At 53.7% G+C, this 14,314-nt stretch overlaps 1 protein-coding gene across 4 annotated transcripts in view; it reads left to right on the top strand.

The window, feature by feature from the left end:
- Positions 1–13,806, top strand: part of LOC101841768 (zinc finger protein 235) — a 38,601-nt gene extending 24,795 nt beyond the window's left edge. The window contains exons 1-4 of one of the 4 annotated variants that reach the window (XM_040734619.1): positions 1,940–2,338; positions 3,034–3,094; positions 6,330–6,456; positions 10,986–13,806. In XM_040734619.1, the coding sequence (XP_040590553.1) occupies positions 3,080–3,094; positions 6,330–6,456; positions 10,986–12,898 (2,055 nt within the window). In that variant the 5' untranslated portion in view covers positions 1,940–2,338; positions 3,034–3,079 and the 3' untranslated portion in view covers positions 12,899–13,806. Of the gene's footprint in view, positions 1–1,939; positions 2,866–3,033; positions 3,095–3,977; positions 4,289–6,329; positions 6,457–10,985 lie in introns of those variants that run through there. The other 3 variants (XM_040734621.1, XM_040734620.1, XM_040734622.1) reach the window with 3 other exon arrangements.
- The last annotated feature ends 508 nt before the right edge of the window (positions 13,807–14,314 follow it).

The following is a 14,314-nucleotide window of genomic DNA, read 5'->3' as shown; positions in this document are numbered from 1 at the left end:
ACCTCCTCTGCGGTCCAGGCCTCAGCTCCAGACCCGCCCTGCCAATCCCACTCCCCATCAAGGACAGAGAACTAGGTTCCTTTTGTCCTTTCACGGGGCCTCCGAGAAAGCCCTGGACCATCAGTGCGGCCATCAACACTGTGTCTGTCCATTCTGTGTGCGTGAGGTGCCGGCGGACACCAGAAGAGGGTCTTGGGTCCTCTGCCACTGGGGTTCATGACAGTTGCTTGTCACCATGTAGGTGAGACATCTTTCTAGCCCCGAGAGAGCTTTGCATACAACATACAGCTATATTAACGGTAATATTTATTAAGATTTATTCTCTCTGTGGTGTGTGTGTGCGCGCACGTGCGCGCGCGAGCGCGTGCAGTTGCTTTAGAAGGGAGGCCAGAGGGCGCTGGATCCCCTGGAACTAGAGATACATGTGGTTGTGAGCTGTCCAACGTGGGTGATGAGAACCAAACCTGGGTCCTCTGTAAGCACAGCGTGTACTCTTAACCACAGGGCCATCTATCTATCCAATGTACTTGATTTTTAAAAATGTACATTAGTTTTGATTTTCATATTAACTCCTAAAGCAACACAAAGTAACCTGTTGTTCGAGTGGGCTCCAGCTGTAAAGTGTCTCAGCAAAGTCATAAACAGTCTCCTTGGTGTCCCCACCCAACCCTATTTGGGGAGTCACAGATCTGAGGCACAGCACCTACCGTTTGAAGAAGCCACCAGTGACAAAGCTCTTTTGTGATTCTGCTCTGGGAAACATTTGGTTCAGATGGACAGCTGTCACCCACCCTGCACATGTATGTGGTGGGTGAGCTCACGGCAAGAGTTTGGAGTTTGTACCTTTATCATTGTGTACACATTCAGGCAGGGGTGAAGATGTTGCCTCACCGACTTTATGTGACTCCAGCAAGCTATATTCTGTATACACATACCCATTAACCTCAGGAAAAGTTGAGAAGTGGCATGGCTGGGGTCAAACATAATTTCAATTTGATGTTTATTGAACCCACTTTCAAAGTAGGAGAGAACGTCCGGCCTGGTTTGGTTTCTGTTTCTGTGCTGAGACACTGAGCAAAACCACCTTGGGGGAGAAAGGGTTACACATGCCAGCCACAGCTGATCAGCAAGGGAAGCCGGAGGAGGGAACACTGCTTGCAGGCTTGCTGTTTCGTGGCTTGCCAGGCATCTGTTTGTTTGAAACAGTCTCGCTATGTTGCTCTAACTGTCCTGGAATTCACTCTGTAGACCACGCCAGCCAGCTCAGAATTCACAGGGATCCACCTGCCTCTGCCTCCTAAGTGCTGGGATTAAGAGCACCAGGCCTGGCTGCTGGACTATTTTTTTAATACAACCCAGGACGGCTTGCCCGGGGCGGAGTACCAATCACAGCGGGTGGGACCCTCCCCTCCCACACCAATCACGAATAAAGAAAATGTCCACAAACTTGCCTACAGATCACTCTCATACGGGCATCTTTTCAGTTGAGGAGCCTTCTTCCTTTAGGGCTAGTGTCAAGTTGACAGTCTGTAACTCCAGCACCAGGGGACCTGACACCCTCTTCTGGTCTTCAAAGGTACCTGCACTCCCATACAAACAAATAAAAATGAGTCTGGTTTTTAAAAAGAATCGAATGGTTGTATAACAGTGGATTTAGTCTCTACAATACGCTCCTCCAGACCTAGTTCTGCTCTTCTCTGGGGTATTCTAGGCAAGGGCTCTGATGCTGCCGAGCCGACCTCCCACAGCTGCACAGTTCAAGCTTTAAACTTTTGTTATGTAATATAATATGAGACATCAATGCTTAAAAAAAAAAGAATCCACAGGTGTCTTTTATGGCATTTCAGAAATGAACAAAGGAATAGCAATCGGGAGAACCAGTTCCCGAAAAGCGACTTCCACTGAGTTCACTCTAGATAAAACCGCGTGAAACTTCTGGGCGCTTTAGCGTTCTGGGGAATGTAGTCCGGGAGACGAGCAAGAGCGAGGCAGCTTCCACTGAGGCATTCTGGGAATTGTAGTTCCGGGACCAGCGGCGGCCGAGATCGCTTCCGCTCCTGCAAGGCGAGGCTGCCTGGTGGCGGTTCTGGTGAGCAGAGATCCTGGAGCTTCCTGTGGCCCATCTTCTGTGATCGTGCCCCCGGAGTCCCCCGCAGGGACCGAGGCTGCGGCCTGCGGGGAAGCGGGGCTGCAGCCGGGGCCTCTCTCGCTGGACTCCGCCAGAGGCGGCGCTGCCAGGGATTCCTGGACGGTGCATCGCAGCTGCTCGCCGAGCCAGAATCTCCCGCGGGAGCCCGGGAGAGCAGCTGTGATGACAGATGGCCTGACGACCTAAGCGGTATGCGACTCAGGCTTTTAAATGCAATACTTTGGCCTTTATTCACTTGGACAGGGGGGCGTGCCAGCGTGTGTACGGTGGAGGTCAGAAGGCAACTTGTGGGAGTCGGGTCTCTCCGTCCTCCGTGTGGGGTCCAGAGACTTGAGCCAAGGAGGTCAGACTCCGCGGCAGTCACCCCTACCCCCTGAGACATCTCACCGGCCCAAACTCCTTTTCCTTGGAGAGGGTTTTAGATTTCTATCGGTTATTACTTTAACGCGCACGGGAAAAGAGACTTCGTGGAGGCTCTTGCAGATGAGCAATGACTGCTAGTAATTAAAGCTTTTGGAGCGGGAGTCATAGGGTGATACAATTCAACTCCCACGGTTGGAGACAATTATGTTTAGATAGCCGATGACAATGAACGGACCTTCTGAGCGTGATGGTGACTCACGACACAGCGTTCGTCGGTTGTGAGCAGTGAAATTAAGAGCGCCCGCCGCAGCCCCGAAGCTGCAGGACACAGAGAATGTGGGCTTTGCCCTAACGTAAGTGAGGTGGAGCACGGGTGGCCTGGAGGCTAACCCTTAGGTAGGAAAGCCAGGTGGACGCGCACAGACTTGGACTGCCAGCGCTTGGGGCTGATGGACAAGCTCAGGACGTCGCGCAGACTGCCTGTGCTAGCCATGCTCTCACGAAACCCTTCCTTCCCCCAGCTTGCGTCCCAGAGCCCGGCCTTGACCCAGAGAGAAGAAGAGAACAATGACCAAGTTTCAGGTACGCTGGTTAGGCTTCCCGCCGCCCCCCTCACCCCACTCCCACCCCCGGGCTAGGGACTGAAAACTGGACTCCTGCAGGCGGGGCAAGCCTGTGCAGCCAAGCCACACTGAAAGTGCTAAGGGGTGTTGCTGAGAAGAAAGGTTCATAACGGGGAAGCCTGTGCTCAAAGCACGCTGCACTGACAGTCACTGGAAATTCACCACGGAGGGCCTCACCCTCCCTGGGGATCGGAGGGGAGATTGGGTGGGGGACTGGGGGACCTGGTGGGCAGGGCGGGGGAGGAGAGGGGGAGAGGGAGCTGGGATTGACATGTGAAACAAGATTGTTTCTAACCTAAATAAAAAAGAATAATTATCATTTTTAAAAAATAAAATAATAAAAATAAAGCACGTTGCACACGTGAAATTGTAAAAGGGTACATTTTGAAATGGAAACAGTGGGCTGAAGAGGCGGCTCAGCTGTTAAGCTGCTCTTCCTGAGGCTAGGTTCAGTTCTCAGCGCACACTTCGGATAGCTCACAATTGCCTGTAACCCCAGCTCCAGGGTGCCCCCTTCTGGCCTTCCAGGGCATCTGCACACACATGTACACACACATGGGCATACAACATACAGATACATTAAAAAACTTAAGTTCATGTACATTTTAAAAAGTAACATCGTGCCGGGCGTTGGTGGCGCACGCCTTTAATCCCAGCACTCGGGAGGCAGAGGCAGGCGGATCTCTGTGAGTTCGAGACCAGCCTGGACTACCAAGCGAGTTCCAGGACAGCCTCCAAAGCCACAGAGAAACTCTGTCTCGAAAAACCAAAAAAAAAAAAAAAAAAAAAAAAAGTAACATCGTTTCCCATGATATGCTGATTTCATTTTGCAAGTGAGTATGAGTTCTCCATATTGGTGTGGTTTATGTTTTTTTTTTTATTATTTTTAAATCTTGTCCTGGTTGGAGCAGGCCAAGGCACTCATGTAGACGTCAGAGGACAGCTTTGGGGAGCTGGGCCCTCTTCCACCTTGCAGGGTCTCCTGTGTGTGTGACTGTGTGGAGACAGGCAGGTCCCTGGTACTCAGCCACCTTAGCCTGCTTGGCAAACCCCAGGCCACCGAAAGACACTGACTCCAAAACAGAAAAAGGCGGCTGGCACTTGAAGAAGGACAACAGAGGTTGTCTTCTGGCCTCTAAATGCGTGTGCACACGTAAGTGCATGGGCTAAACCCTTCCTTTTTAATTAGACAAAAAGGGGGAAATGCCGTGGGACAATCTTTTTCTGCGCTACGAAGATGTATCATTCGCATTGGTTAATGAAAAGCTGGCAGGCCAGTAGCCGGGCAGGAAGTCAGGCGGGAAAGCCAGCCTGAGAATGATGGGAAGAAGGAGGGGGGTCTCGGGAGAGATGCCAGCCAGCCACCGAGCAAGCAGGACGTGTAAAAACTGAGGTAACAACCCACGAGCCATGTGACAAAGCATAGCTAGAAATACGGCTGGTTTGAGTGTAGGAGTGAGCTAGTAACAAGCCTGAGCTATTGGCTGGGCATTTGTAATTTATATCCAGCCTCTGAGTCGGTTATTTGGGACCGGGCGGTCAGGAGAGAAGCGTTCACCTACACGCATGCGTACTTGCGTACACGCCATGCATGCGGACTTGCGTACGCGCATGCACATAGAAGACTGGTCACATTCATTTGCCGTATTTGGCACCCTGAGCATTCATATCTGAACCGTCAGGGAGTGTCTGGCCGCCGCCATCTGCACAGCGTCAGAGGTGGGCCACCTGGGGTGATAGAGGGATGAGGGAAGGACAGACATACAGACACGCTGGGATCAGGCGACGAGTCGTGTGCTCCGATGGAGACACTCCAGCAGCTGGAAACTCAGCGCGTTTGTGATGCACCACCGAGCACTTAGGAGGCCGAGGCACGTTTCAGTTAGCTTAAACATGAATTCAACGGGGATATTTCACATGCTCTTCAGCCAAGTTCTGTAACTACCCCCGATCAGTCCCAAGGAGCGAATGCATTTGCTTTGCTAATAACAGTGTCAGGTTTCCCAGTTAATTTGGAGACAGTCAGTAACCCTCATTCTCTGTATTCTGGCCTAACCTGGGCTCTTTTAAAAATATTGGGTACTTTGGTAAGCGATTAAAAGTAGCAGTTTTCTGAAACTTTCACTTAATTCAAAAATTTTACGTTTATTTTATTTGTATGGATGGTACAATTAAAAAATACATATATACACACATGTACATATACACACATATACATACATATTTATATATGTATATATATTATATATGATGGTAGTGTTATTGGACATATGCTGGCTGCTTAATGTGTAGCCTACCCGGTCGTAGATCCTTCCTGTGGTCTCATTTAACCCCTTCAGGGACATTGTGATTAGGTACAGTTACACAGGGGGTGAAACCAAGAAGCTAAGAAGTCAGTGTCTGCCGGGCGGTGATGGCGCATGCCTTTAATCCCAGCACTCGGGAGGCAGAGGCAGGCGGATCTCTGTGAGTTCGAGGCCAGGCTGGACCGACAGCCTCCAAAACAATACAGAGAAACCCTGTCTCTAAAAACCAAAAAAAAAAAAAAAAAAAAAAAGAAGTCAGTGTCCAGGCTCATGAGGCCAGGGATGCACAGAGCCTTGGAGCTCGAAGAGTCCCTAAGATTTGCAGAGCTCGTGCTCACAGCTGTGGTGCTGAACACAGCTGCTGTTGGCAGAGGCGTGTCCCCGAGACCAGAATAGAGCTGCTGTCTGTCCCAGAAGGTTCCCGCAGGCCTGTTGGATTGACAGGCCTAAGGAGATAATGAGTGATTCAGACCTGAGTGCGGTCTGCCAAGTACTCCAGGACACGGAAGCATTTCATACGGGGAACTTTGGGATTTGGAAATACTTGCACAGACTTGACGAATAAAGAATTATGAATCTGAAATCCCTAATGTTCCGCCAACACAAAACATTTCCAAGTGATGTCACCACTCACGAAGTGGGTTTCAAAACGTTTTGGATTTGGGGATGAAGGTATGCCCGGGCTTGCAGCACAGAGCACAGTACTCCCGACACGGGTTTGTGCTCCCAACTCTAAAGTCTGTGGCTTCCTCTTTAGCAGCGATGGTCCCAGGGATAGTTACACAAGAGGCACTGGCGTCCCTTACACCAGTGTTTTCCGGGCAAAAGTTTCCCGGGTCCTAGTGACATTGAGTATGAAACTGAGGTGGCACCTGTTTGCTGTCACAGGAGGCGGTGACGTTCAGGGACGTGGCCGTGGTCTTCAGTGAGGAGGAGCTGGGGCTGCTGGACGCTGCCCAGAGGAAGCTGTACCGTGACGTGATGCTGGAGACCTTCAGGAACCTTCTGTCAGTGGGTGAGGACGGTGGCCTGTGTTCCTGGGCAGTGCCCCAAGCTTACATCCGGTGTCTCCCTCAGTTGTGCTCACTGGTTTCCTGTTAGGTTTATTTATTTTCTATGTTATGTATATCTGGGTTTTTGTCTTTTTTATGTTTGTTTTGTTTTGGTTTTGGTTTTTTTCCCTGAATGGTGCCCTCAGAGACCAGAAGAGGGTATCACACCCCCTGGAACTGGAGTAGTAGACAGTTTGGAGCCATTGTGTGGGTGTTGCAAACCCAGCGTGGGTCTTCTGGAAGACCAGCCAGTGCTCTGAATCATGTCTCCAACCCCTCCACTGTATTTTTAAAAAATGCGTTTTACACATTAGATGCTGTTCTATGGAATTTTTCTAAAACATCTTTATGTATATGTGAGTGTGCATGCAGGTGTGTGTGTGTGTCTTAGTGTTTGTGGGTGACTGTATGTGTCTGCCTTAGTCAATGTCCTGTGCTACTGTGGGGAGACCCCATGACCATGACAACTTTTATAAAGGAAATCGTTCAATTGGGGCTGGCTTACAGTTTCAGAGGTTCAGTCCGTTATCATCCTGGTGGGAAGCATGGCGGCATGCTGGCGGATATAACAGCTGAGGGTTTTACATCCACACTCGGAGACAGCAAGAAGAGAGACACAGTGGGCTTGGCTTGATCCTTTGAAACCGCAGACCCCGCCCCCAGTTCCTCCAACAAGACCACACCTACTGCAGCAAGGCCACGCCTCCTAATAGAGCCATCCTCTATAAACCTATTGGAGACATTTTCATTCAAAGCACCACACGCCACTCCTGGGTGCCCGTATCAGAATGCAAAAGCGCCTTTAGTCCAGCTTCAAAATCCCTTATCCATACATTATCACAGTCTCATTTCTGTTTAAAAGTTCACAATTCAATGTCTCTTCTAGACTCGGGGCAGTCGCTTAAAATCAAAGAGAAAAAGCAGATCACAGGCTTCCAACGTACAGTGGCACAGGATGCGCATTACCGTTCTGTTAAAACGTAGGGACGGGAGCACAGTGAGGAAATGCTGGACCAGAGCAGGACTGAAAGCCAGCTGGGGAATCCCAAACTCTGCATCTCCTGTCTGACGTCACAGCGTTCTTCAGAGCTTCGGCTCCTTCCGGCTTTGTTGACCACAGCTCACTTGTCTCTCTTGGGCTGGTTCCATGCCCCGGTAGCTGCTCTCCTCGGCAGGCACCCATGACTCTGGCACCTCTAACATCTTGGGGTCTCCATGCCATCCAGGCTTCTCCTTCTCAGCTTCACACGATGGCCTCTCTGGGCCTCCATTCAGGGACACCCCAACACATGTCTGACCTCAGCAGCTTCCCTTAGCTGTGGAGGGAGATCCCACAACCCCTTTCTTGCATCATTGACCCAGACAGCTAAGGGCAGCTACCAGAGCTCTTGTGGGGGGTGCTTCCCCTCCCCCAACCCCAACCAGAGAGTTCAGCTGTGCTGCTCCCTCAGAACTTGGGCTTCACATTTTACTCAGTAAAATCAAGTTGTTACTCGATTTTTTTTGTTTGGTTTTTGGTTTTGTTCAAGACAGGATTTCTCTGTGTAACAGCTCTGACTGTCCTGGAACTCACTCTGTAGACCAGGCTAGACTTGATCTCACAGAGACCCGCCTGCCTCTGCCTCCCAAGTGCTGGGAATAAAGGTGTGCGCCACCACCAGAGTTCTTTGGTTTTGTGGCAAAATCTTACTATGATGCTCCTGCCTTGTCACGCCTGTCTGTATTAGCCCCATGATGCAGGGCCATATTTCTTGGACTGGTGTTTAACGGACTGCGATTAGGACCAGCCAAACGGCCCCTCATCCATTCCTGAGTAGGGTAGTGTGGATGAGGGAAGGCCAGCTATAGGCGTTAAAGGAAAGACGGAGACATAGGGCATTATCAGGAGGGCAGAATCAGTCATTACTGAAGGCGCTCAGTCTATTTATGCATCAATCTTAAGTAACCAACCAAAGGTGGGGAAGTGGCAGAAGACTTCTACTGTCATGGGTAAAGGGCAAATGGCAGTTACTTCCCTTAATCCTAAGGACACTCCGCAGCTGCATGCCCACTTGGCCATCAGGCGCTGCAGCTCCATCACAGCGAGGTCACCTAGCCTTCAGGATGAGTGTAAACTCGCCTGGGGCTAGGTCTATTGTCATTTACATAGGAGCCATTCACTAAGGAGGCTAGGGCTTCCTGCAGCCATTAAGCTAATATCTTAAAGATAATAGAAGCCAGTCTCAGAACTCGGGGCAGGATGGAATAGATTTCCAATACACAGGCCGGGCAGACACTGGCTCCGCTTTCCAAGCACTAGGATGCTGGTTTGGTCCACTGTGCCCGGCTGGGACCCACCTTCCGAGGGCTCACACTTCCAGCTCTGCCAATGTCCATTGTTTTCCTGCATCTGTCTCTGCCGAGAATGTTCTTCCCTGGTGAAGTGCCATGCTCTCTCCCTCCCTCCCTCCCTCTCTGTCTCCCCTCTGTCTCTTTCTTCCCCCCCCTCTCTCTCCCTCTGTCTCTCTCTCTCCCTCCCCTCCCTCTCCCCCTCTCTCTCCTCTCTCTCCCCCTCTCTCTCCTCCTCCATCTCCCCCCTCTCTCTCTCCCTCTCCCCCCTCTCTCTCCCCCCTCTCTCCTCCTCCATCTCCCCCCTCTCTCTCTCCCTCTCTCCCCCTCTCTCCCCCTCCATCTCCCCTCTCTCTCTCCCTCTTCCCCTCCCCCTCTCCCCCTCTCTCTCCCTCTCCCCCTCTCTCTCTCCCTCTCTCTCTCCCTCCCCCCTCTCTGCCTCTCCCCCTCCCTCTTCCCTTCCTCCTCACCCCTCTCAGGGACTCTGCCTGTCCTGCTCCCGCAGACTGACCTGCCTGTCCTGCTCCCGCAGACTGACCTGCCTGTCCTGCTCACTCTCCACGCTCTGCCCTTGCCTCTGCTGGCCTCAGAACACCACCGGACTCCTTACCATGGGTCTAGTTTTAGTTATGGCGGCATACGCCAGACTCCCAAGTGTGCCCTGAGCAGCGGCTCCGTGAAGCCTGCAGGGCCATCCATCCTGACCCCCGACCTGTTCTCCTCCCTCTTCCTCCCACTGACTTTGTTCCCAGTGGTCATACAAGCCACTGAGCTGCATCCCAGGTTCACTGGAGCTTGGATATGTTGTCTTACTGGTTTATTAAATAAAGCACTGTTGGCCAATAGGGAAGCAAGACAGGTGGGACTAGGAGTCGAGGAGGATTCTGGGAAACAGAGGCACAGTCAGTCAGGATGTAGGACACCAGAGGAGAGAGGTCCGGACCCTTTTCTCTGGTAAGAGAAGACCACATGGAAGTACTCAGATGAACAGTTATGGTCAAATATTTGGGGGCTGAGACAGCTCAGTACCCAGGCGGCTGGCAGGAAGACTACACGTTACAATAGTTCACCTGTTTCCTTTTTCAGCCTCAGAATTCGTTTGGTTCTCTTTTGTTGTCTCCTGTCCTGAAAGGTTGTCCGCGTGTCATTGTCTGGTCTCCTAGGGAGACCAGTTGGTCAGCGTTGTAACCTTTGTTATTACGTCAGGACATCTGCTGCTCTGGCTGCCAGCTGAGATCCGTGGTCTCTGAGCCCCTGCCCCCAATCCTCTGCGAGCCTGGACACCTTAGGTAGGAGAGCAGGCGTTTCAAGGAAACCCTGACCCTGCACCCTGCCTCTTCCCAGAGGAGGCCTTCCCTACTCAGCAGGCGTGTGTGGAGCCTTGCTCTCTGACTGCTTTAGCTGCCTTCTAGTAGTTTCCAAGTGAGCGTGTGTGATGAAGTCCTTCCAGTCTCCTCCTACACACCACACACACACATACACACACATACATACACACACACACACACACACACACACACACACACACGCTCGTGCTCTCTCTGGTGGTGAATGCACATGCACGCGCACACACACACACACACACGAGTGTTTTCTCTGGTGGTAAATGCACATGCATGCACGCACACACACACACACACACACACAAACACGCTCGTGCTCTCTCTGGCAGTGACTTCCTCTAGCTGGACCTCGGTTCCTGAGCCTCTGCTGTTCAGTTCAGTTCCAGTGTGTGTCAGCTCTTTCCCTCAGCCTTGACGTTCATGTGCCCCTCGTGAGACTCTCACCCTGGCTCCGAGTCAGGTGAGCCAGATGGGTCTCCCTGCCAAGCAGGCCCGGTCCTCTCTGCTCTCAGGGAGGAGTCAACCATGTGTACTCCAGCCCACAAAACCCCTCACGTAAAACACGATGAAAAGTGCCCCCCCCCACCATTATCCATCTGCACAGCTACACACAGGCTGTGTGGGGCAGGCGTGAGGCTGTCTTTGCTCCTGGGCCCACTCCAAATTTCCCACCGCGTCAAACTCTCGAGCGCACGCTGTCTTTGTCATTGACCCTTATTCCCAGAGCTCCTGGAGGTTGGTCTTCAGCGCCGGTCTCTAGTTAATGTTCCCAGGGAGAAACGAGGCCCTCTGATGTCCCTTTCCATTCTGTGTTCCTTCAGGAGGCCAGGGTCCAAACCAGATGGAGACGCTTCACGCATCAGGGTTAAGGTGCCTCTTACAGGGGCAGTTTCCATGCTGGCAGATGACGAGCCATGATGTCAACGAAGTCTCCAGAACGCCGGGTGCCAGGGCAAACACTCAAGGAAAGGGTTCTCCCCGGGCCTCCATGGGTGACGGCTGTCTTGAGAGTGTCCCAGGAGGCCGTGCCAGCGTGGCTGAAAACCAGGAGTGCCTGTCTGGGAGAGCTCAGGGCTCTTGGAGCAAAACCCGTCTGTCACCGAGCCATGGGAGTAACTGTCAGCGGACTCGGGGGAAACCCGAGCCACAGCCGAAGTCTCCAGGCGTTGACATCCCGAGTTGCATTTCCCAGCGTGATGGTGACGAAGGAGACGAAGCCCACGGCCGTGGTGACGACTGCAGGAAAGCCAGTTCTGCGGTGTTGCCGCGTCGTGTTTGCACAGGACAGATGTCCTGCCAGGGCAGCCAGGGCGCGGAAGCCTCCAGTGACAGCCCCAGCCGGGGCCTCCATCATCACCATCACCAGCAGCAGCAGCAGCAGCAGGCCCCCTTAGGAAGCAAGTCCCCCGCGCACCGCGCACAGGAGGACACTGAGCACAGCCCCACTGTCCCCCTCCCGGGGAAGAAACGCTATTGGTGTGACGCCTGCGGCAAGGGCTTCAGCCAGAGCTCCAACCTGCAGACGCACCAGAGGGTGCACACCGGGGAGAAGCCGTACACGTGCGCCCAGTGCGGGAAGAGTTTCAACCAGAGCTCGCACCTGTCCGCGCATGCGCCCGTCCACACCGGCGAGAAGCCCTACCGCTGCGAGCGCTGCGGCAAAGGCTTCAGCCGCAGCACCGACCTCAACATCCACGGGCGCGTGCACACCGGCGAGAAGCCTTACCGGTGCCGGGCGTGCGGCAGGGGCTTCGCTCAGCGCTCGCACCTGCAGGCGCACGAGAGGACCCACACCGGGGAGAAGCCGTACGCGTGCGGGGCCTGCGGCAAGCGCTTCAGCTGCAGCTCGAACCTGCACACCCACCAGAGGGTGCACACCGAGGAGAAGCCGTACGCGTGCGGGGACTGCGGCAAGCGCTTCAGCCTGAGCTTCAACCTGCACAGCCACCGGCGCGTGCACACCGGGGAGAAGCCGTACGCGTGCCCCGAGTGCGGCAAGGGCTTCGGCTCGGCCTCGAGCTTCCAGAGCCACCGGCGGGTCCACACCGGGGAGAGGCCGTTCCGCTGCGCTGTGTGCGGCAAGGGCTTCAGCCAGAGCTCGTACTTCCAAGCCCACCAGCGGGTGCACACCGGCGAGAAGCCGTACGCGTGCGGGGTGTGCGGGAAGCGCTTCAACTGGAGCCTGAACCTCCACAATCACCAGCGCGTGCACACCGGGGAGAAGCCCTACGTGTGTGAGGCGTGCGGCAAGGGCTTCAGCCAGGCCTCGAACCTGCAGGCGCACCAGAGCGTGCACACCGGCGAGAGGCCGTTCAGATGCGCCGCGTGCCCCAAGCGCTTCAGCCAGGCCTCCCACCTGCAGGCCCACCAGCGGGTGCACACCGGGGAGAGGCCCTACGCGTGCCCCACTTGCGGGAAGGCCTTCAGCCAGAGATCCAACCTCCAGGTCCATCAGATCGTGCACACCGGGGAGAAGCCGTTCAAGTGTGAGGAGTGCGGCAAGGAGTTCAGCTGGAGCGCGGGGCTCAGCGCCCACCAGAGGGTCCACACGGGCGAGAAGCCCTACACGTGCCAGCAGTGCGGCAAGCGCTTCAGCCAGGCCTCGCACTTCCACACGCACCAGCGGGTGCACACCGGGGAGAGGCCCTACATCTGCAGCGTCTGCTCCAAGGCCTTCAGCCAGAGGTCGCATCTGGTCTACCACCAGCGCGTCCATACCGCGGGGAATCCGTAGCAGCTTTGTGTCGCCAACTGGCCGGGGACAACACCCCCCCCCACACCTCCCACACCCCGTCTCAGAGCCTTCGGGGACTTTTCACAGGGGAGGTGCGCCTCCGTTTGCAGAGATGGATTCTTTACGAATGTTGCAAGTCCCGGATGAGAGGACGGTTGCTCTGTACAGTCACCGCTTAGCAAAGAGTTGTCACCCTCAGGGGACACACAGCAGGGAAACCTCAGCGTCCATCCAGGTCTTGGCTGAGAGGCCACGGGGAGGGCTTTAACGGAAGTGGGAGAGGCCGGCGAGTGTTGACAAGCGTCACTTCCTCGGAGGAAACGCTCCTCTGTATTCTACTATGCAGAGCTGGGTGTGGCCCAGGCCGCCCACCATTCCTGACGCTGAGAAGGGTATATGAGTAAGGCTCGTATTTGAATGCTAGCCAGTCCCCAACCCTGCGCTCGTACTGCTTCATATTCATCAGTGACCCCATAAGGAGCCTTAAATCATCTCCCGGATGCACGGGCTTCCCACTCCCTCTGTAGTGTGTGGCCTGCCCCTTCCGGCCAGGGAGCTTTGTACAACATAGCTAGCATCTCTGTACTCTATGGCTCTTAATATTTGTACTGTATAGACTAGAAAGATGCTTTTTTAAAAAATCTGTATTTATGAGACTAGCAACATGAACCGAAATGTATTCCACTGGAATTTTGTGGCCCTGAGTTCACTGGGACAGGGTTTTTACTGTAACCAACACCGCAGATGTTTTTACAAAGTACAGGTGACAAAAAGGCTTAAGTAGTTGCTCCCTGCGCCCCCCCCCCCGTCCTTCCCTGCACCGTCTTGCTGAGCTTCTTGCCCCGTGGTTTAGACTGATTTGTGCTGCTCCCACATTTGTATCACATATAAAGGACAGTTACTTCGTACAGCTCCAGAAACTGTGACGGTTAGGGGTCATCTGCTAGCAGGAGGTGTGTAGGAATGATCTAGGGAGGGCGGGAGGTGGTGGCCCCCACATGGTGGCTCATGACGTCTCCAGCAACAGTTGCATGGGATCTGATGCCCTCTTCTGACCTCCAAGGGCACGCGCGCACGCGAGCGCGCGCACACACACTCAGGGCATATACACACAAGCATTCATTCACATAAATAAATCTAAAACCTCGAAGACCCAGGAAGAATGCAGGATCCCACAGCCTGAGCGCCACTGTGAATTAGGGCCCTCCTGACAGCCATTGCTCAAGTCCTGCCTCTTAAATATCTGTGCTATGGAAATTGCCTCCAATGGCTGTGATGAACACAGTCTCTACAAAGTGCCTTGGGGAGGAAGGGCTCATTCTACTCTTCCCTGTCACAGTCCATCCCTGAGGGAAGTCAGGGCAGGAACCTGGAGGCAGGAACCAGAGGCCAGGAAGAACAACGTTTAGTGGCCTC

Source organism: Mesocricetus auratus, unplaced genomic scaffold (genome assembly GCF_017639785.1).
Source record: "Mesocricetus auratus isolate SY011 unplaced genomic scaffold, BCM_Maur_2.0 Super-Scaffold_100038, whole genome shotgun sequence".
In the NCBI taxonomy this organism is placed as follows: domain Eukaryota; kingdom Metazoa; phylum Chordata; class Mammalia; order Rodentia; family Cricetidae; genus Mesocricetus; species Mesocricetus auratus.
The sequence above is the reverse complement of the archived record's forward strand: the minus strand, read 5'-3'. Positions and strand labels throughout refer to the sequence as shown.